The following is a 23,658-nucleotide window of genomic DNA, read 5'->3' as shown; positions in this document are numbered from 1 at the left end:
CTTCCTTCCCACTGAGCCACCTGAGAATTCATGTTGAAGGATTTCTGTTAGTAAATCTGAAGAATCGGTAGTTTCTTAGAAAATTCTGTTTGCCTCTATCCTTAATATTCCATCCACAATCCAGTTTTCTAAAAAACCTGAGATCTATTTCCAAAGTCTAAAGTGCATAGAGCATAAGCAACACGAACATCACACGAGCAAGGAGGTAAAGCTTCTCGGAGGAATTCAGGAAGGCGGATGCGGTGCGGAGGGCAGTAGTGCGATGGGCTGGACCTGGGAAAGGTTGGCTAGACATGGGTGGGCGGGACCTGGGGGAGGTGGGTCTGGTAGGCACCGCCCAGGGCGTGCGCAGATTTGGCGCCGAACGCCAAGGAATCTTCTCGCGAGAGTTCGAGAGAAACGTGGTTTTTCTGCCGCGCGGAACTCTGCGCTGTTGGCGGCAGCGTCCGGAGCGAGGTGAGAGCGGGCTGAGGGGCGAGTGAAATTACGGAGGGGAGAGATGGTCCAGGTAGTCAGGCGGGGGAGCGGGCATGCTGGGCAGTCGTAAGGAGGGAGAGAGGAAGCAGGCGGACATGACTTAGACGGACGTGGGCTGATTTAGGACTGCAGGGAAGGGAGGCCTGACCGGCCACGACCTGTGCAGAGAGGAGGTCGGTGGGGATCAGAGCTGCCGCTTTTACTTCGTTTACGTTCGGGTCTGCCACTCACTAAACCAAACCTTTTAGTGGAAGGGAACGTGTGTCAGATACATCTTTTACATCTCTGGCTTCTGTATCGCGATTTCTAAACTCAGGAGTCGCCCTGTGAATGTTGAACGAATACGGTTGAAAGAGAGGATAGACAAGGAAGCACGGAAGAGGGGAGATTGGAGAAGAGGGATAGGATGGGAAGTTTTGTGGTTTTAAGCCTGGGTAGCAAAGAAGATCATGGGGTCAGTTTGGTAGGATTTCTGGCAAGGTCTTCTGTTTTGATAACTTAAAAGTTGGACGTTGGACACCTAAGACTGTGGGAATGAATTTATATATTAAATTTCTTTGTTACCTTCACTCCTCTGCGATTCTGAGGCCTAGAGGAGGAAGTCCTCTAGGTCGCTCTGTGCGACCCCAGAGACGGCAGCCCACCAGGCTCCCCCGTCCCTGGGATTCTCCAGTCAAGAACACCGGAGTGGGTTGTCATTTCCTTCTCCAATTATACTTACTATAGTTTGTGGCCTTGTTACCTCATTCATAGCTCCATTTTGGCTTCAAAGATGTGAACCACATTTCTTTCCAGGAGGCTTAAGCAGAATGGGGCTAAGTATACTTTTTGATGATATAAAACTAGATTATTTTAGGTTCGCCAAAAAGTTTTTTGTTGTTGTTGTTGTATAATGGCTCTAATAGCACTTAGTTGTCTTTAACTTCATTGAAAACAAATTTGTTAGATTGTATTGTGACAGCTGTCATATCAGCATGCATTTAAAAAAAAACTTATCAAAATTGGTGAATTTTTGTGTAGCCATTTTAATATTGAAGATGGAAGAAAAAAGCATTTTTGGCATATTATGCTTTATTAAGAAAGGTAGAAATGCAACTGAAACAAAAAAAGATTTGTACAGTGTATGGAGAAGGTGCTGTGGCTGAGCAAAAGTGTTTAAAGTGGTTTACACAGTTTCATGCTGGAGATTTCTCGCTGGATGATGCTCCATGGTCTGGTAGACCAGTGAATAAATTGAGACATTGAGAACAATCAACGTTATACTACATGGGAGATAGCTGACATACTCAAGATATCCAAATCAGGCATGGAAAGTCATTTGCACCAGCTTGGTTCTGTTCATCGCTTTGATATTTGGGTTCCACATAAGTGATAAAAACCTTCTTGACCTTAGTTTTGCATGCAATTCCTAACTTAAATGTAACAAAAAACTTCCATTTTTAAAACAATTTGTTATGGGTGATTAAAAATGGATACACTACAATAATGTGGAATGGAAGAGATCCTGGGGCAAGGGAAGTGAACCATGAACCGCACCAAAGGCCTGTCTTCATCCCAAGAAGGTGATGTTGTGTATATGGTGGGATTGGAAGGAAGTCGTCTCTTATAAGCTCTTTCTGGAAAACCAAAGGATTGATTCCAACAAATACTGGTCCCAATTTGTTGTTCACTCACTAAGTGTTATCCTACTCTTTGTGACATGATGGACTGTGGCACAACTGGCTTCCCTGTCCTTCAGTATCTCCCCGAGTTTGCTCAGACTTATGTCTATTAAGTCAGTGATGCCATCCAACTATCTCATCCTTTGTTGCCCCTTCTCCTCTTGCCCTCAATCTTTCCCAGCATCAGGGTCTTTTCCAATGAGTTGGCTCTTTGCATCAGATGGCCAAATTATTAGTTTCAGCATCAGTCCATCCAATGAATATTCAGGGTACATTCCTTTAGGATTGACTGGTTTGACCTCCTTGCAGTCCAAGGGACTCTCAAGAATCTTCTCCAGCACCGCAGTTCAAAGGCATCAATTCTTCAGTGCTCAGCCTTCTTTACGGTCCAACTCTCAGGTCCGTACCTGACGGCTGGAAAAACCATAGCTTTGACTATATGGACCTTTGTTGGCAAAGTGATGTCTCTGCTTTTTAATACTCTGTCTAGGTTTGTCATAGTTTTTCTACCAGGGAGCAAGCGTCTTTCAATTTCATGCCTGCAGTCACCATCCACAGTGATTCTGGAGCTCAAGAAAATGAAATCTGCCAGTGTCCATATTAGACCAGCTGAAAGCACTTAACAGAAAGCATCTGGAATTAGTTAACAGAAAACAAATAGAATGCAAGACCATATGTTTCTTTTCTTTCTTTTAAAAATATTTATTTGTTTAAAATTCACTTATTTTTAATTGAAGGGTAATTGTTCACAATATTGTGTTGGCCTCTGCCATACATCAACATGATCAGCCATAGATATACGTAAGTCCCCTCCCTCTTGAGCCTCGCTCTCACCTCCCACCCCTCTAGGATGTTGCAGAGCCCCAGTTTGAGTTCTCTGAGTCATGAAACAAAGTCCTATTTGTTATCTGTTTTACATATGGTAGTATATATGCCTCCATGTTTCTCTCTCAATTCATCCCACCCTCTCCTTCTTGCTCCCCTCCTTGTCCATAAGTTTTTTCTCTATGTCTGCATCTCCACTGCTGCCCTGCAGATAGGTACATTACTACCATCTTTCTAGATTCTATATATATATGCATTATATACTATATTTGTTTTCCTGTTTCTGACTTCATTATGTATAATAGGCTCTAGATTGGTCCACTTCATTAGAACTGACTCAGATGTGTCCCTTTTAATGGCTGAGTAATATTCCATCGTATATATGTATCACTGTTTCTTTTATCCATTCATCAGTCGATGGACATCTAAGTTGCTTCCGTGTCCCAATTCTTGGCAGTAGTGCTGCAGAGGACATTGGGGTACGTGTGCCTTTTTCAGTTTTGATTTCCTCAGAGTATATGCCAAGTAGTGGGGTTGCTGGGTCCTGTATCAGTTCTACTCCCAGTTTTTTGAGGAATCATATTTTCCATAGTGGCTATATCAGTTTACTTTCCCACCAGTAGGGCAAGAGGGTTCCCTTTTCTCCACACCCTCTCCAGCGTTTATCATTTGTGGATTTTTGATGATGGCCATTCTGACCGGTGTGAGGTGATACCTCATTGTAGTTTTGATTTTCATTTCTCTAACAATGAGCAATGTTGAGTATCTTTTCATGTTTTTATTAGCTATCTGCTAGCTTCTTTGGAGAAATGTCTGTTTAGGTCTTTGCCCACTTTTTGATTGGGTTGTTTTGTTTTTCTGGTATCATATATTTCTTTGATAATCAGGCAAAAACTGTTACAGCTTGGCTGGGAAGTTCTGATTCATCCACCAGACATTGCACCTTGGGATTTCCGTTTATTTTGGTCTGTACAAAATTCTCTTAATGGAAAAAACATCTCCATTCTCTGGAAGACTATAAAAGGCACCTAGAACTGTTCTTTTCTAAAAAAGATAAATAGTTTTGAGAAGATGGAATTACAAACTTGCCTTAAAAACAGCAGAAGGTAGTGGAGCAACAGTGAATACGTTCTTCAATAATGTTCTTGGTGAAAATGAAAAATATATCTTCTGTTTTTACTTAAAAACCAAAGAAACTTCAGTATGACCTTAAACTGCTTTCCAGTTTTGAAGATCTGTGATTGATAACTGTGTTTTGTTTTTATGTACTTGTTGTCTTGGAAACTTAGAATTGGCGAGACTTCGGAAATCGTCTGGCTCTAGTAGTTGTATAGTTTTGGGGAAATTTTGAAATTCTTCATTCCTCCATTCAACAATTATTTTTTATTTGTTTTTTTTAGTGGTCCATTGCAGTTATTAATCCTGCTAGATGGAAATTACAATTGTCAAGTATCATTGCCATCAGAACTCTCCCTGTCCAAATTCAGGAACTGAACAGATTCAGATAACTTTTTGAGATATCTTTCTTTCATGAACTCTCATGTTTGTTATCCACAACTCAGGAATCTGATAGATTGGGATAAAGCATTACACCACCCATGACCTGAACTCACTAAAAGTGACTCTCAGTATCTGAATTCCGGAAACATGGATTTGGATAGTGAGGATTCTTGGGCTACTTGTTCTGGCAGTGAAATGAGAAAGATCAGTTTGGTCACTTCAGTTCTCCTCTCTGGGACCAACACTTTGTTCTCTCCTCCAGGGTTCCAGCCTTGCCCTCCAAGAGTCCCTTTCCTGTCCATTTCCCTCTTGGCCATATTTGAAGTAGGCATTGGGAGGTGTGCTCGCCTTTGGGGCTGTAGAGCTGCCCAGGTTTTCTGCTAGTTCAAGTTGGGAGGGCCGAGATCAGGAACTATTTCTCCAACACCAGCTCTGGGGATACAGTAGAGGAGAACAGAGACCCACCTTATCATTGCCCTTTTAGAGCTACAGTCTCCAAGGGGAGACAAACATTTATCAAATAATGACACAAATAGAACCTCATATTGGGGCCTGGGTAAGTGCTATGAAACTACTACTTGACATTTTGAATGCTTGTAGAGGATTTAATTTAGGAAAATTGGGGGAGATTTTTCTGATTTGACAGTTGAGATCTGAAAGGGATGAGCAGTCAGAGAAGAGGCTTTGTAAAGGTCTAGTGGCCTGAGGGTTAGACAAAGCATAGAGAATGGTGTGAAGTCTGTAGAGAAGTAGGAAGGTGCTAAATCCTGCAGGGCCTTAGAGTCTTACCATTATGTTAAGAGCAGCAGAAAGTTATTGACGTGTTTAAGCCTGGTAGTGATGTGATTAGCTTGACATTTCCAAGGTACAGTTCAGTTCAGTTCAGTCGCTCAGTCGTGTCCAACTTTTTGCGACCCCATGAATCGCAGCATGCCAGGCCTCCCTGTCCATCACCAACTCCCAGAGTTCACTCAAACTCATGTCCATCGAGTCGGTGATGCCATCCAACCATCTCATCCTCTGTCGTCCCCTTCTCCTCCTGCCCCCAATCCCTCCCAGCATCAGAGTCTTTTCCAGTGAGTCAGCTCTTCTCATGAGGTGGCCAAAGTACTGGAGTTTCAGCTTCAGCATCAGTCCTTACAAAGAACACCCAGGACTGATCTCCTTTAGAAGGGACTGGTTGGATCTCCTTGCAGTCCAAGGACTCTCAAGAGTCTTCTCCAACACCACAGTTCAAGCATCAATTCTTCAGCGCTCAGCTTTCTTCACAGTCCAACTCTCACATCCATACATGACCACTGGAAAAACCAAAGCCTTGACTAGATGGACCTTTGTTGGCAAAGTAATATCTCTGCTTTTTAATATGCTGTCTAGGTTGGTCGTAACTTTCCTTCCAAGGAGTGTCTTTTAATTTCATGGCTGCAGTCACCATCTGTAGTGATTTTGGAGCCCCCCAAAATAAAGTCTGACACTGTTTCCACTGTTTCCCCATCTATTTCCCATGAAGTGATGGGACCAGATGCTATGATCTTAGTTTTCTGAATGTTGAGTTTTAAGCCAACTTTTTCACTCTCTTTCACTTTCATCAAGAGGCTTTTTAGTTCCTCTTCACTTTCTGCCATAAGGGTGGTGTCATCTGCATATCTGAGGTTCTTGATATTTCTCCTGGCATTCTTGATTCCAGCTTGTGCTTCCTTCAGCACAGTGTTTCTCATGATGTACTCTGCATATAAGTTAAATAAGCAGGGTGACAATATACAGCCTTGATGTACTACTTTTCCTATTTGGAACCAGTCTGTTGTTCCATGTCCAGTTCTAACTGTTGCTTCCTGACCTGCATACAGATTTCTCAAGAGGCAGATCAGGTGGTCTGGTATTCCCATCTCTTTCAGAATTTTCCAGTTTATTGTGATCCACACAGTCAAAGGTTGATTTGGTTGATTTGGCATAATCAATAAAGCAGAAATAGATGTTTTTCTGGAACTCTCTTGCTCTTTCGATGATCCAGCAGATGTTGGCAATTTGATCTCTGCTTCCTCTGCCTTTTCTAAAACCAGCTTGAACATCTGGAAGTTCATGGTTCATGTATTGCTGAAGCCTGGCTTGGAGAATTTTGAGCATTACCTTACTAGCGTGTGAGATGAGTACAATTGTGCGGTAGTTTGAGCATTCTTTGGCATTGCCTTTCTTTGGGATTGGAATGAGAACTGACCTTTTCCAGTCCTGTGGCCACTGCTGGGTTTTCCAAATTTGCTGGCATATTGAGTGCAGCGCTTTCACAGCATCATCTTTCAGGATTTGAAATAGCTCAACTGGAATTCCATCACCTCCACTAGCTTTGTTCGTAGTGATGCTTTCTAAGGCCCACTTGACTTCACATTCCAGGATGTCTGGCTCTAGGTCAGTGATCACACCTTCGTGATTATCTTGGTCATGAAGATCTTTTTTGTACAGTTCTTCTGTGTATTCTTGCCACCTCTTTTTAATATCTTCTGCTTCTGTTAGGTCCATACCATTGCTATCCTTTATCGAACCCATCTTTGCATGAAATGTTCCCTTGGTATCTCTAATTTTCTTGAAGAGATCTCTAGTCTTTCCCATTATGTTGTTTTCCTCTATTTCTTTGCTTTGATCACTGAGGAAGGCTTTCTTATCTCTCCTTGCTATTCTTTGGAACTCTGCATTCAGATGCTTATATCTTTCCTTTTCTCCTTTGCTTTTCGCTTGTCTTCTTTTCACAGCTATTTGTAAGGCCTCCTCAGACAGCCATTTTGCTTTTTTGCATTTCTTTTCCATGGAGATGACTTTTCCAGGATCCCTGTCTCCTGTACAGTGTCATGAACCTCCGTCCATAGTTCATCAGGCACTCTATCAGATCTACTCCCTTAGATCTATTTCTCACTTCCACTGTATAATCATAAGGGATTTGATTTAGGTCATACCTGAATGGTCTAGTGGTTTTCCCTACTTTCTTCAATTTAAGTCTGAACTTGGCAATAAGGAGTTCATGATCTGAGCCACAGTCAGCTCCCGGTCTTATTTTTGCTGACTGTATAGGGCTTCTCCATCTTTAGCTGCAAAGAATATAATCAGTCTGATTTCAGTGTTGACCATCTGGTGATGTCCATGTGTAGAGTCTTCTCTTGTGTTGGTGGAAGAGGGTGTTTGGTATGACCAGTACGTTCTCTTGGCAAAACTCTATTAGCCTTTGCCCTGTTTCATTCTGTACTCCAAGACCAATTTGCCTGTTACTCCAGGTGTTTCTTGACTTCCTACTTTTGCATTCCAGTCCCTTATAATGAAAAGGACATCTTTTTGGGTGTTAGTCTAAAAGGTCTTGTGCATCTTCATAGAACCGTTCAACTTCAGCTTCTTCAGCATTACTGATTTGGGGCATAGGCTTGGATTACCGTGATATTGAATGGTTTGCCTTGGAAACGAACAGATCATTCTGTCGTTTTTGAGATTGCATCCAAGTCCTGCATTTCGGACTCTTTTGTTGACCGTGATGGCTACTCCATTTCTTCTAAGGGATTCCTGCCCGCAGTAGTAGATATAATGGTCATCTGAGTTAAATTCACCCATTCCAGTCCATTTTAGTTCGCTGATTCCTAGAACGTTGATGTTCACTCTTGCCATCTCCTGTTTGACCACTTCAATTTGCCTTGATTCATGGACCTAACATTCCAGGTTCCTATGCAATATTGCTCTTTACAGCATCGGACCTTGCTTCTATCACCAGTCACATGCACAACTGGCTATTGTTTTTGTTTTGGCTCCCTCCCTTCATTCTTTCTGGAGTTATTTCTCCACTGATCTCCAGTAGCATATTGGGCACCTACTGATCTGGGGAGTTCCCCTTCAGTATCCTATCATTTTGCCTTTTCATACGGTTCGTGGGATTCTCAAGGCAAGAATATGGAAGTGGTTTGCCATTCCCTTCTCCAGTGGACCACATTCTGTCACATTCCAAAGGTTAGTTAAGCTGTAATACGAAGAATGGAGTGAAAGAGCAAAATGGATAGGAGTAATGGAATAATCCAATATATGTTAGGAAGTAGTTGTGGAAATAGAAATGGCAGACTCAAGGAATAATTTGGAAGTAAATGGACAGGGTAAGTAGGATAGGGGAATGAAGTATTAAGGGTGACTTGCAGGTTTCTGAGTTGTATAGCTGGATTGGTGTCATTTACTGAATGGGGAAATTTTTGAAGATTGGTTTTATACATGGTAAGTTATAGATGCCTTTGAAAAATTTTAGAGCTGTAGAATGAGAAGTAGGGATTTAGAGCTCAGATTTGATGCTTGTGTAGAAATAAAAAATTAGCGAGTCATCTATAAATTAGAGTCATGTGCATAACTGAGTGAAGTGGGCCGAGGATGAAATCTTGTAAACTTATTAACCAGGTTAGAGGAAAATGAATCTGCAGAAGTTTAGGAGGCATGTCCAGGAAGGGAGGAAAACCAGATGAGTACTGTGTTTCAGAAGTCAACAAAAATACTTTTCCAGCAAAAGGAACTGATCAAAAGTGTCAGATGTTTCTGAGAGGTCAAGTGAGATGGTATGAAAAGCATTCTTTCAAGTTACCAATCAAGACATTATTTCCATTTCAAAGGAAACTTTACTAGAAAGCCAATATGTAAACAGTATTTTTATTTTTTCCTTTTCTGGCCCCACTGCACAGCTTATGGGATCTTAGTTCCCAGGGCAGGGATTGAACCCAGGCCTCGGGCAGAGCACAGAGCCCTAACCACTGGACCACCCGGGAATTCCCAGTAATGATTTTTAAAACCTCTGGTTGGAGTGGAGGTGAGATTCTTGTACCCTGCCTGTTTCACCCCATTTGGACCACAGTTTGAAACCCTCTGAAAAGTTGAAATCATTTTATAATGGGGAAACTCAACAGTTAAGGTAAAATGTTTTGCTCAAACCCATATTGTTATTTAGTGGTAGGCTGTCCATTAGAATTCAGTTCTTTGAGTTTCTAACTTAGGTTCTTTTTTCTGTAATTGTTATATTCTCCACTTTGTTTCATGATGTGTGAGTTTGAAATATGGTTTAACTGACTGAAAAACATGCATTTTGCTGCAAGTGGAACTTAACTGTGTCATAGAAAAACCGCTTGGATGAATAAACATTTTACTTTTTTTTTTCCCTAGAGGAAAAGATGCTAGAACCACAGGAGAATGGCTTGACTGACCTACCAGATTATGAGCATATAGAAGATGAAACTTTTCCTCCGTTCCCACCTCCAGCCTCTCCAGGGAGAGAAGATGGTGAAGGCGCTGAACCTGAAGAAGGTCCATGACACCAGAGTGGTGTCCATGTCCAGCTATCCCTCTGTCAGCTTTCAAAATGACACATTTAAAAATGAGGCTTAAATAAGTAATATTAAATCTTGGTATATTTCACCAGAGTCAGGGAGAGGAGCGCCTGTTCCTGTACCTCCGAAGAGAACCGTTAAAAGGAATATACCCAAGCTGAACGCTGAGAGGTACATTTACTATTTCCTTAAACATTTCTACTTTTCTTTCCATCGTCTTTTCCCTCTTACGTTACAAGCTTTTGGTTGGGATGATTTTGGGATCAGATATTTCTAAAGGCATTTTTTTCAGTTTAACAGATAACATTTTTTTCTTATGGTCTTGTTTTGGCCTTGATGGCTTTAGAAAACTTGAAATTTAAAAATACTTCTATTCACAGATTAATTTCAGAGAGAGGGCTGCCAGCATTAAGGCACGTGTTTGAGAAGGCAAAATTCAAAGGAAAAGGTCATGAGGTAAGAAGTGTCTGATTTGTATTTTAGACCTTTGTTTCTTAAAGTATTGGTGAGACTGTGTGCCCATTCTCGTGCTCTCAGGAATCTTAGAATGTTTCACAGATGCTGTCATCCAGCATCATCTCTCTTTAGAAACTGTGATACGTGGAAAGGACATTGAAGACATTTAGGAACTATCAATCTCTGCATAAGTGAACATTTAAAAATTTCCTTTGCATCATGTAGAATGTAGATATAATTTTTTTGCAGATGATATCTTAGTAGAGCTTTGTAATAATTTATGAAGGATTTTCAAATATGTTCTTAAAGTATCAACCTCTGGGGTAGGTGTTGGTCCCATTATATAGTAAAGGAAACTGAGTTTTAGTTTTAAGCTTCCACTGCCAGTGGTTAAGAGCAGACCCTTGACTTTTGTTTCATGGACCAGCTAGAGGAACATTAATACAACATGAGCATGATTTTGGTGTAGTGTTCAGGAGAGTTGGAAAGAGGGAAGGGAACAGAAGCAGACAGTAATTCAGAGGCTATTTCACTCCCAGGGGAACTAAGTGAAATAGCCTAGATAGGATATTAATAATAGCAAGGGGATGAACAACATATAATACTTGGAGGTGATTGGGAGGTACAAAAGTAAAAATTAATCCCCAAATTTTAAACCTAGGAAGCTGAAAAACCTGTATTACATTTTCTTGGTTTCAGTGGATAATAAGGAAGAATATAAGCCTGTGTTCTATTTTGCCACAAAACTAAACCTAAGTCAAGATATTTTAAAACCATGCCCAGCTCAGTTAATTCATTGCTCTTATCGAAATTTTCAGGTAGTAATGATAAACTGGTGCTTTGAATTTGGGACATCTTCATCATTTTCATAAGTTCTTTGTTAAGATAAACTTATATGAAGAATAAATATTTTTGTATTCCTTCACTGAGTGCGGGTGGGCTCTGAGTTTGTCTAGTCTTCTATACTTTGCCTTTGAAAAGTCTTACTATTTTCTCACAGAGTTGCATCACTGATGCCTTTTTTCTAGGTGTGATTTGGGACTTTACACTATTTAGGTATGTCTCTTCTCTGTCCCTTGGGTCTAACATGACATTGTGAGGTGGCTGGTCAACAACTGGAAGATGGTCATAGGTGGTTGAGCCTTTAAAAGAACTTTTATCTTCATCAGAATGAGAACGATAAGACATTATGTTCTCAGTATTACATATTGAGTTATTGGTAGAGTTTATTGTTTTAACCATGAGCTTCTTATGGTTCAAATACCACCAAGATCAAATACCACCATCACAATAGTAGTGGACATTTGTGGGCTTGCTTTGTGTCAGGCACTTTACTTGTATTACTTAATCCTCCTAACAACCCTATGAGGTATGTATAATCTCATTTTATTCATGAAGAAAAATTACACAGGTAAAGTGATTTGTTCAAAGTCACACAGCTATTAAGTGGTAGAATTTAGATTTGAATCTATGCAGTCTGATCCAGAGCTTTTAACCACTCTTTTAAAATTCTGTAAGAAAAAAAATTTTTTTTAGTAAAATCAGGAATTTGGAACTTTTTTCATTTATTACTGTGGTTTATTAAATTTTGTTTTTCATTAAAATTTTTTTTAGTGTTAAATTGAAATTTCAAATGTAGAGAGGTACTGTGGTCTGAAAATGTTTGCACTTTTCTTGCTGGTCTTCAGTACTTTGCCCTTGGAATTTCTGAGTATATTTTCTCAGAGCTGATTCTCAGTGCTTTCTTCTCCGTATATGATTTTTAGGGGCCTGTCAGTGTGTATAGTTATTTCTAAAAGATAAGCTTGTCATATTTTATTAAATTTACTTTCAAGTATTACTTTATAGTCCTGAAAAGACACATGTGATTATCTTTTAACTTTTATTAAGTTTTCATACTAGGTTTCTTTTTTCCTCTGATTTTTAAAGCCTACTGCAGGTAGAGGATTGCACTGCAATCCTCTAAGCCCTTAATACATACTTTTCTTCTTAAAGTTTCTTCTAAAAGTTTATTGACCTTATAGTTATAGAAGGACACCAGTGACTTTGATACTACTGTTCAATTCTGAAATCTGCTGACAAGGTCACTTGTGAGAATGAATCTTCTATTTAGCATTTTTATTTTTATGTGCCAGGCTGAGGACTTGAAGACACTAATCAGACACATGGAGCACTGGGCACATAGGCTATTCCCTAAACTGCAATTTGAAGATTTTATTGATAGAGTTGAATGTCTGGGAAATAAAAAGGAAGTTCAGGTAGGTGTTGAGATTATTATGAATATCATTCACAATGCTAAATTGTATAAGGATATATTTAGTTGAGGCTAAGTAGCTCTTTGGGGTCTTCATTTTGCAGTCTTAGTAGAGAAGGGGAGAGTTAATAGTGGTTACTTGGGCACAACTTTTTTTGAAACTTAAGAATAAAATCAGTGACTACTTTCTTCCAAATCTAAGTGAAAATATAAAAATGTCTTTTATTTTCAGACCTGTTTAAAACGAATTCGACTTGATCTCCCTATTTTACATGAAGATTTTGTTAGTAATAATGGTAAGAATATAGGTTTATCTACTTGATAATAAGTTTGCTTTTACAAATGGATCTAGGGGTTGGCAGTGTTACAGGACGGAGTTCTTAGTTTATTTTGAATATATAATTACAGTATAGTAAATAGGAATGAATTAAGATGCCTTGGTACATCTAGAATACACAGTGGTATGCTATTAAGAGATGTAAAAATATCTTTACATGTTCACAAAGAGCATGAGTTTTTGTGAACTGTTGGTCATGACCCATTGGTCTTTTGTAGTACTTCTTAATAAAAATATATGAAAAGATGCAGTGTTCATATACATGCCCATTATAAAAAAGTGGTTCTGGGAAATTAGAATTTGATGTTGAAATACTTCACATTTCACATAAGAGTACAGATCTTGTATCTATGACGTTAATTAGACCTGTGTGACTGTTCCTGGTATTGATTGCATTTGTTGGTCGTACAGTGCAACCATAGGCAGTCACATACATCAAAACATGGTTCCTGCCGACAGGGTCTGTATAGTTATCAGATTTTCTGTGCGATGGCTCCATACATGTTTGCTTTTTGTTTTTAAAATTTTTAGTAGATGCAGTAGAAAATACAGGCTCCATATAGAATCCCCGAAAGTTATTTATAAGTTGCTTTTAAAGGTGTAAAAGATTGTGATTTAAATAATCCAAGGTTTAATTATTTGGTAAGGTATGGTATGAAGTGTTGGCATGGGATTTGATATGTGAAAGGAATTAGTTATTAGACTGAATCCCACAGCATATCCTACTGGGTCAGTTAGCTTATTCACTGAACTTTTTGAGCTTCGTACTATGTGCTAATGGGCTTCCTTGGTGGCTCAGTGGTAAAGAATCTGCCTGCCAATGCAGGAGGCATGGGTTGGGAAGATCCCCTGGAGAAGGAAATGGCAACCCACACCACTATTCTTGCCTGGGAAATCCCATGGGCAGAGGAACCTGGTGAGCTGTGGTCCATGGGGTCACAAAAGAGTTGGACACAGTGACTAAATAACAACAACACTGTACTATGTATATGTGTGTGTGTGTGTATATATATATATATATATATACACACACACCCCCATAGGAAAGGAGAGTAAATGTAAATTCATATTTCAAATGGTTGTCTTGGTGATATGAATTTTTTTCCCCCACTTGTCAGATCTGATGAGTTATCTTTTTTTTTTTTAAACTGCATAATGTGAATGATACAAAGAGAGGTCGAAGTGTCAGCTTTGCCATCTTCTTAGTTCTTGCTTATACTTCTGTTATCTTCTACCTCAAGATGTTCTGTTATTTTGCAAAAATCTTTTAAAGTTACTACTTGTGCATTTTGTTAGGGTTGTTTTGGTTAAAAAAGATAGTATGTCAGTTTGCTTAACTGGGTCATCAGAATATCAGCTATATGTCATAATATGCTGAATTAAAAAAAATGAGGACTCAACTCCACCCTGCCTTGAAGGTAGCTTAGGATAAGTGATAGGTTGTCACTGCCAGTTCTTCTAAATGTAAGTTAGAAGAAGAAATATAAATTTTCCTTAATTCTTAAATGAAGTATAAAGGGAAAATTTGGTATTTACTTTTCATACCCCTGTGAATCATTTTAGGAACATTCTACTTTGAGATAACTGGTGTACAGGGTTTTAAGAATTTATTAAGACTAATAATGTAGAGAGCACTGGATTAAAAAAAAAAATTAGCTTGGAAATATGTCCACAGATCTCTAAATTTCTTTTGCCTTTTTCACTTTGTGTCTGGGTTTTACCATATATAAAAATAGCCTATATACAATAGTTACTGTGTATCATACAAACAACGTAGCAAGCTAGTAAAATGTTTTTAATGTAAAACAAGGATATGAGTTGGATTCTTTAAGTTCTTTCTTAGCAACTACGAACTTTTGCTCTCTGTTAATGCATATTTTTAAACTAGTATCCCGTTTGACTTAAAATAACTCTTTAAATATTCCTTCTACTTGTTTGAGTCAAGCATGTCAAGCATCTGACATTCTCATACCTCACAAATTGTTTCTTCACGTCTGGTACCTTGTTGCTTTAAACTGGTTTTCAGTCAATAGCTGCAGAAACTCTTTTTCTAACTAGTTTAACACTACAGACACACTTTTTCTTGTCTACTGCAGATGAAGTAGAGGAAAATAATGGCCATGATGTAACTGCTACCGAATTAGATCACTTTCTGACAAACTCATACGGAAGTGTAGAGTTTGCTTCTGAGTCAAGTAGAAGCCTAACAGAAGAAGAACAACAAAGAATTGAGAGAAATAAACAACTGGCCTTGGAAAGAAGACAGGCAAAGCTACTGAGTAACAGTCAGTCCCTAGGAAATGGTAAATTTTATGCTGCATTTTATGTGCTACCATTAATATATCAAGGGCATGTTAGAAATTGTAACTTCTTTACTATTCCTCCAAATAAAATACCTCGAAGAATAGAAAAGTATGGTACAGTATATTAAATTTATGTATATTCAAGAGAGAGAGTGAGCGAGAGACCTAGTTGGAACCCACAAAGAATACAAGTTCAAGATCGTTTTCTGGGTAGCTGAGCATCTGTTAAATCTGTTAAATTATTCTAATAATCATTTAAAATTGATTCTGGGTCTTTCAAAAACAGATTCTTCCCTGACTCCTTAAAGCATGTGACATATAATTTTATCTTAATGATCATAATTAAAACATTAATTGCTTTGTTATTTCCTAAACATATAAAATACTCTGCACCCATTGACTACTTTAGAGCCATTTGCTGTGACATGAATAGGTCCCAAATGCTTTTTAATTGCATTGTGTCACTTCTGTTGTGAGCTGTCATATTTGCTTTCTTGTTGATTCCCTTATCTCTTTTAAAACTGCCTTAAACTTTGCTGATTTAAAACAGACTGTGGGTTTGGGAACTGGATAATCAAATTTGGAAAGCTGTATTTAAAAAGTAATTGCAAATTGCTTTTGAATGAAGCACACATAATCACATTTATCTTTGTCAGTTTCCAATCCAGTTTTTCCTTTTGAAGTGGGAAAATAAGAATTATTTTCTTATTATAGTGAAGATACCATGTTATAAAACAAGTTTCATGCAAAATAATGAAATTCTCAAGTGAAAATTATTCTGTGGTATTGTCAGTTTTTTTCCAGTTAGAATGAATTTAATTTTTAACCTAACAAATGGATGTTTTATACTACTTTGTGAAAAATTACATGAAGATAGAACTGTTGTTGGTGGCAGTTCTTCCTTGCTGTCATTATCAAAGTTTACTTGGCGATAAGTATTTTAAGGCCCATCTTCTATTTATAATATATGACTTTAAAATTTTCTGAGTAGAAATGAGTATCTTATTTTTTTACTGTAGATCACTTATATATCTCATAAGAACATCTGACTTTAAAAAAACCTATCTAGTAATTGTGATTTTTGAATGGGAACAGTTGCATTTGGCTATGATTCAGAAGTTTGAGTTCAACTTGCATTTTTAATGGCTTTTATAATAATACATGTATTGACATGGTTTTATTTGGAAGAAAGGGATCATAATTAACATTAAAGTGATCATAGATTTCATTTTTATTGATCTAGACTTGTGAAGAAGTTTGTACTAGGTAAGATCGGATCCGGTGCTTGTAATCAGTAATAACGGTTTCTCTTGCAGACTTGTCAGTGAACACACCCAGCACACAGACCTCTGAGGCGGGCAGTACAGGTGAGGAGCAAAAGGAGGAAGAATCAAATGGATTTAACAAAGACCTTCTAGACAGTCCACATAATGCTGGTGCTGCCAGTACTGTAAACGAAGAGGAGCAGTTAAAAGTCGAGGAAACACAACTGGACCAATCCTTTTAAAATGTACAGTAGTAACTTAAGGCTTCATCTAGAAATGTTCCTCAAGTTGGATAGGCCTCAAGTGAGAACATCTATTAACTTGCTGTCTTCCAAATTTGAGATGACGGTGCAGTGCATTTTATTTGCTTTGAGTGAAAATCTTTATATAGTGAAACTTTTTGATTCCTGTTTAAAATCTGGCATTATTTTAATTATGTTATGTGCTCAATTGCTCAGTTGTGTCTGACTGTGACCCTCATGGATTGTAGCCCGCCAGGCTCTTCTGTCCATAGGATTTTCCAGGCAGGAATCACTGGAGTGGGTTTGCCATTTCCTCCTCCGGGGGATCTCGACCCAGGGATCAAGCCTGAGTCTCCAGTGTCTCCTGTATTGCAGGCGGATTCTTCAGTGCTGAGCCACTGGGGAGGCCTTATTTATAATAGTTTCTTATTAACTTTCATTGTATATTTTTCTCCTTAGTGTTTATTTGTATTTAAGTATGACCTTGTAAAAACGATTGGTAGTTAATAAGTAGCTTTTGCTGCTTGTGTTCCATTGAATGCCCTGTTTTTATTAAATTGGGTGGTATTTTAAGATGTAAATATGTATAATAAATACTAATGTTTTTTTTTTTTTAAATAAAAATCTCATGAACTATCCCTACAGGCTTTATAAAAGTTTCTTACTGCTCTTGAGTGCTACACTATATACTTAGGGTAAAATGTTTACAGTTGTTACATATGTGTTTACATGTCTTTTGAGAAGTCACTTTAATACTTCCAAGGGTCAGTGAAAAGCTGATGTATTGCCTGGCCTGCATAGGTGCTAGGGAAATTCATATGCTCCTTGGTACCTTTTGTTGTTCAATCACTAAGTTGTATCCCACTCTTTGTGACCCCATGGACTGTGGCACACCAGGCTCTTCTGTCCATGGGGTTCTCCAGGCAATACTGGAGTGGCTTACCATTTCCTTCTCCAGAGATCTTCTCAGACCAGGGATCAAAGCCATATCTTCTGTATTGGCAGGCAGATTCTTTACCACTGAACCATCAGGGAAGGTTGGTACCTTACTGGCTAGTTAGTTGGAGAGAAATTTGCAAAGTATCATGGGCACCTCGGGAGGATTCACAGGAGAGCTTGCATTGGTGGAGATGCTAAGGATTGGGAAGAACATGTAAAATAATATAGAAATGAAAATCTAGGAAATAAGAGATTTGGGAATGGTGGATATGAGGCTGAAGTGTTAGAAGCACGTGGTGGGAAGACCTAATTGGAGTCTTTCCAGCCTCAGTTTATCAATTTGGTGGAGGGGTAATTATAGACAGTACTATGTTGAGAATCAAGTTTAAATGTTTGTCTGGTTCTTAGGAGATTCCCACGGGGGAGAGGGCAAGGCAAAGCTAATCTTTATGAACTAGGACTTGGGAAAGTTGCTTTTTGGGAGAGGGTGTAGACTGGCAAAGTGATGGTGCTAAGTAATAAGTCTCCAGCAAGAGCAAGGCCTGGGCAGCTTATCTGAGGAGTACTCAGCTCAATGAGAGGATGGAAGGGAGGTGTGAGAGAACAGACCTTACCCTGTGCATCCCATCCCACTCCCTAGGCCCCAACCCCAACTGGTGCTGGGGACAGCAGGGGAGACTGAGTCAAATATCAAGTCAAGAGTTTTAAAGTGGACACATGTACAGGACTGAGTCTTACTATCTGAAGGAGACTGAAAAGTTAATCTGGCAGATGTCAGAGGGACCTGTGACCCAAATGGCCCAGTGTAGAAATTACTGGAAAATTAATGCAAAAAAGAACTGATTTGAGACAAGCTGGCCAAAAGTCAGTTCTAGGTTTATTAACAAGACTGGCAACCTGTTTTTCAGAGCCAGGATTCAGTGATCCAGTATCTGAAAAACCACTTTCCATACTGACCTAATTGCACATAAATGCAACTTAGTGATAAAACATTTCACAAATATGTGAAATATCTACCCAGTCTCCTCCCCCACCATCCAAATCAGGGATTGGTGGCACTCAATGGCACAGAAACTTTTATCTTGATGTTGAAGGTAAAACACTCACGGAAGACAAAGTTCTCTCTTAATGAAGTCAGAAGAGTTCATATGCCGTAACTGTTGGAAACGTCCAGGAGAGCTAGATCTCTTATTTCCTCTAGAAGTGTGTACAGGCTTCTTCCCTTAGTTTGGCAGTATTTTTGATAATCTTCAGTGATGTTTACTGCGACTTCTTGAGCAAGCTGAGCCTCCTCCACGGATCTAGTTACTTCTTTCACTAAATCACTCTTTAGCAAGAGGGAACACTGCTGCAAAAGTTCTGTATCTGGTGTCATGTGTGGTTTATTGCTTATTATTTCAAGCCGTATTGTATCAGAATGGCAACGTGAGGTCTGTACAGATATTCTCACCTATCATAGAGGAGAAAATGCATATTACTAAGTCACATTCTTTGCTGGTTGCATTGAAAGCAATGCTTAATGTAAATACAGACTTACTGTTACATGGTCAAACAAATGGAATGTAACAGATTCCCCTCCTGTTGTGGTAGAGGTGATCTTGTTTTGAAAGCGTTGAAGGGATCCTGGTTTCCATTCAGAATGGCCATCTGGGCCACATGAGACCACTAAACCATCTTTATTTCTTAAATAAGCAGCACCTTTAATCCCAAACCTGAAGTATTAGAATAAAAATTCAGAGATAGTATATTCTTAGTATGCAGATCTTGTATACTTATCTGGAACGCTAGTTTTTCTTACAGCTTAAAAACAACAACAAAAAACTTCCCAAAACAAGAAAAAGAACTTTACATCTGATTAACCTCCAAATATCTACTTCATTGAGCAGACGAAAACAAAATGTTTTGCTAAAGAAAAAAGTAAAACTATCCGATGACTTATACAGAAGTGAGTGAATGCGTTAGTCGCTCAGTTGTGTCCAACTTTTTGTGACCCGGATGGACTAGTCCGCCAGGCTCCTCTGTTCATGGAATTTTCCAGGCAAGAATACTGGAGTGGGTTGCCCATTCCCTTCTCCAGGGGATCTTCCCGACTCAGAAATTGAACCCAGCCAGGTCTCCTGCATTGCAGGCAGATTCTTTACCATCTGAGCTACCAGGGATCTCTTTTTTTTATACTTATATAATGAATTATATATTACATTATGTACATATGGTAACTTCAAAACAGTTGCTAAAGTAAGTGCTTTAAAGAATGATATCTAATGTACTGACTATACAGTCCATGGAACTCTCCAGGCCAGAATACTGGAGTGGGTAGCCTTTCCCTTCGCCAGGGGATCTTCCCAACCCAGGGATCAAACCCACCATTTCTATACTGTGTCTATATTGAGGTTAACTATGACTTCGTAACAACTTTTGTGTTAGAAATAACATACCTTGGTATAAACACAAGCACACCATTTGTCCTAATTGAATAAATGACCCCATCAGATATGCAACGCTCCTCAGTTTCTGGGTCTTTGTCTTTAAAATACATGCATTGGAAGAGCTCAGTAGACTGCTTCTGAGAATGCTGTGCTGCCTGTAAGAAGAAGCACAACCCCCAAACATGATGATGGGCCTCTTGACACCCCAGAAGAAACATGTGATTCATATTCCCAAAGAAACAAATGTCTTTTAAAAAGGCTAGGTTCTAGAAAACCATTAATACAAATATTCTCTATTATTAATTAAATCAATTTTGTAGGACCCTTTATCAATCCCTCAAACATGTCTTAGAAAATTAACTCTTTAAAGAGAACTGCTGCTAAGTCGCTTCAGTCATGTCCGACTCTGTGTGACCCCATAGACGGCAGCCCACCAGGTGCCCCCGTCCCTGGGATTCTCCAGGCAAGAACACTGCAGTGGGTTGCCATTTCCTTCTCCGATGCCTGAAAGTGAAAAGTGAAAGTGAAGTCGCTCAGTCGTGTCCGACCCTCAGCGATTCCATGGATTGCAGCCTACCAGGCTCCTCCGTCCATGGGATTTTCCAGGCAGGAGTACTACTTGTTTGTTATTTAAAAGCTGTTTATAGTTCACTCAAGACGATGAAAAGTACCCAGGTCTATAAGTCTGTCCTACCAAAATCCTGCTGATGGAAGTGCAAATTAGAACTATATTCTGGAGGGCAACTTAGTAATAGGTATGAAAGTTTTAATTATGCCTGATTTGTGTTAATGTATGGCAGATTTATTTATCTGATTTATTTCACTGTAAATTATAAAGCAATTATCTTCCAATTAAAAACAAAAGCTGAAAGTTTTGTGTACCCCTTTTGATTCAGTAATTCATTATTGCCAGGAATTTATCCAGGCAAAATGTGAGAAGTCTGTAAAAATGTATACACAAGGATGGTTGTAAACTAGATTGCCAGGAACACTGCTGCCTAACCAAACTTTGTGAAATGATGGCAACGTTCTGTAACTGTGTTGTCCCATAGGTAGCCACTAGCCACACGTGTCTATTAAGCATGTGAAACGTGGCTAGTGCAACTGAGGAGCTGAATTTTTAATTTAAACCAACATGAGTAGTGGCTACAAGATTGTTTAGTATCAAACTAGTGTTCTAACTGGATACAGATAATATTAAACATTTAGGCAGTTTGCAATCTGATGTTTAACCAAATGGTCTAGTTCTACTTAAGTTGTATAACATGGTCAATAGCAACAATATGAAATAAAATACAAAGTAGTTTCTGAAATAATGATGTAACTATATTGATATGGTGTGCTATCAATAACATATTAAGTGAAAAAAGGCCTACTTCAAACAGCAGGTATGACTGGATATTTTTATAAATAAAAAGCATTGTCTAGAATTGTTATTATCTTTGGGTAGTGAGATGATAGACATTCTTTCACATTTCTACATTTTGCGGGGAAAGAATCTGACTTGTTGAATCTCATAAATCCACATTAAGTATTTCAGAACATTTGTAAATGTATTGAGAGCTACTCAACAAACTTTATGATTTTTCATCTTTCTCATTGATTGGAATAATTCTAGAGTTTAACTTGCTGGAATATACGGTACTTCATTCCACTACACAATAAAGTTGATATTCTGTCAGCAATAGAGATGATGGGTAAGAGAATTAAAAATCCCTCTTACTCGGTTTCTGTTGTTGATATGTCTGCATAACTCCTCAAGATCTTTGTTGCTGAATAAATTTTCCTGAATTTCCATTTTCTTATCTTTTGAAATGGCTGCCATTAGTAATCGATGTACTATAATATCTGAGTATCTTCTTATTGGAGAGGTAAAGTGAGTATATTTATCTAATGCAAGACCTTAAAAAATAAACCAAAAAATCAAAATAAACAACAACAACAAAAAACTTTTTTAAACAGTTGGCTCAAGGCTTCGGCCACAAGAGAAGAAAATTGTAATCATTCACCATAGTGATGGAACTCCTCCTCGGCACATGATCCGGTGGAAAAATACAGAGCGTTAGACATGGCCTGTGTAGCCATTGATCGAAGTAACTTGTTGACGATGGGATCGTTGGGGTCATTTGCATTATCCAGAGAATCAGCCAGTGCTTTATTGGACCTGACAAAAAATGGAAAAATTCTTATTTGGTCCCCAGCAATAATTTACAAGTCAACCCTTTACTCACCAACTGAATACGCTCATCTGCCCATAGTTAAATTTATTTGGGACACATTTCAGAGAAGCAACTTTTTTTCAACTACAGAAATCTAACTTGCTTTTGAGATTTAAACACAGAAAATTTCAGAATTCAAATAACATTGTTTTCTGTTTTTGCCACACTGCACGGCTTACAGGATCTTAGTTCCCCAACCAAAAATGGAACCCAGGCCACCACAGTCAAAGCACCAAGTCCTAACCACTGGCTCACCAGGGAATTCCCTCCACTACCTTTCTTAAGTAGTGAAGAATAATGTGCTGAACCTATGAGGTGAAGTTAACACTCAGCACACAGTGGGTGGCCACGTACCTTTCGAGTTAAATTCCTAACACCCTTAACCTTAAACATCCTGTATAGGTCAATAAATGAAATTTTTCTTTTTTTAAATCAAGAATTATTGAGCCAAGGACTCCCCTGGGTGGTCCAGTGGTTAAAACTACATCATGCTTCAATTCCTGGTTGGGGAACTAAAATCCCCCAAGCCATGTGGGGCAGCCAAAAAGAAAAAAGGAAGCCTCTTTACCTACATTATAGTAAACGAAGAAAAGCTAAGTTTTCTCTTTTTGGTCAAAGATCTGGCTGTCACATTTTATAACCACTGTAAAATACATAAGTGTACAGTAACCCCTTCCATTTTCCTGCCCCTTCAAAAGAGAAATTACCGTGTATCTATGAAGAAGCCCTTTGCTTTAGCACACTCTCGGAGTTCGGAGAAAAACTCCTGATGTGGAGGAGGGTGTCGGCGCAGCAAGGCTTGATGAGGGAAGCTCTCCCAGATCTTCTTGGCTACCCAGTGGTTGGCCAGGATCATGCATTCAGCCACGGTCTCGTGGACTTCCAGGGGCTGCTTGGGGATGAGGTCGTGAATGTTCTTTTTCTCATCGAGCTGGATGCGAACCTCCACTCCTTCCAGCTCCAGGGCACCGCAGCTGTCTCGCTTGGCTCGGATGTGGCGGGCTATGTCAGTTAGCTTTCTGATCGCCCACACTAACTCCTCCAGCTTGGCTTGTCGGCTCTTCTCATCCAGGTCCTTGAATTCCGGAATATCCTTCACAACACTGAAGTTTCCGTCCAGCAAGTCTTGGGCTGCTTCATAAAACAGTTTGTATGCCGATCGAATAATGGTTCTGCCATACCATACTTTCTTAATTTCATAGGAGGTCTTATCTAATTCCCACATCACGCTTACAGCATACCTGCAAAACCAGTCACATGCATCATTGTTAATTCTACCATTTTTTGAAATGAACAGAACTAGAGCCTAAATGTAATGAAAGAAATGACATTGCTATGGGTTTCCGGTCTGATGTTTCAATCCAACACTCTGCTGCTAAGGTGAAAGATATTTAAAATTAAAATGAGGTTAGACAAGGTTCTGTGGATCT

General features: G+C 39.0%; 2 protein-coding genes and 1 non-coding gene across 9 annotated transcripts in view; 2 read left to right on the top strand and 1 right to left on the bottom strand.

The window, feature by feature from the left end:
* The first annotated feature begins 427 nt into the window (after positions 1-427).
* On the top strand, positions 428-17,284 carry TIPIN (TIMELESS interacting protein). Of its 5 annotated transcripts, NM_001105336.3 has the most exon segments (9): positions 433-456; positions 9,149-9,273; positions 9,624-9,764; positions 9,880-9,958; positions 10,168-10,243; positions 12,379-12,501; positions 12,730-12,793; positions 14,931-15,137; positions 16,454-17,284. In NM_001105336.3, coding segments are annotated over 8 exon segments (912 nt in total). In that variant the 5' UTR covers positions 433-456; positions 9,149-9,242; the 3' UTR covers positions 16,645-17,284.
* Positions 13,205-13,338, top strand: LOC112448618 (small Cajal body-specific RNA 14). The gene has a single exon (XR_003037001.1). It is a non-coding gene; the product is annotated as a small Cajal body-specific RNA 14 (non-coding RNA).
* Positions 17,285-18,438: 1,154 nt separating the features above from the next.
* DIS3L (DIS3 like exosome 3'-5' exoribonuclease) overlaps positions 18,439-23,658 on the bottom strand; it is a 32,313-nt gene continuing 27,093 nt past the window's right edge. For all 3 annotated transcript variants that reach the window (NM_001078156.2, XM_059890681.1, XM_024997874.1), the window contains 6 exon segments: positions 18,439-19,033; positions 19,121-19,295; positions 20,019-20,164; positions 21,733-21,911; positions 22,019-22,173; positions 22,936-23,469. In NM_001078156.2, the coding sequence (NP_001071624.1) occupies positions 18,728-19,033; positions 19,121-19,295; positions 20,019-20,164; positions 21,733-21,911; positions 22,019-22,173; positions 22,936-23,469 (1,495 nt within the window). In that variant the 3' untranslated portion in view covers positions 18,439-18,727.

Source organism: Bos taurus, chromosome 10 (genome assembly GCF_002263795.3).
Source record: "Bos taurus isolate L1 Dominette 01449 registration number 42190680 breed Hereford chromosome 10, ARS-UCD2.0, whole genome shotgun sequence".
Classification (NCBI taxonomy): domain Eukaryota; kingdom Metazoa; phylum Chordata; class Mammalia; order Artiodactyla; family Bovidae; genus Bos; species Bos taurus.
The sequence above is the reverse complement of the archived record's forward strand: the minus strand, read 5'-3'. Positions and strand labels throughout refer to the sequence as shown.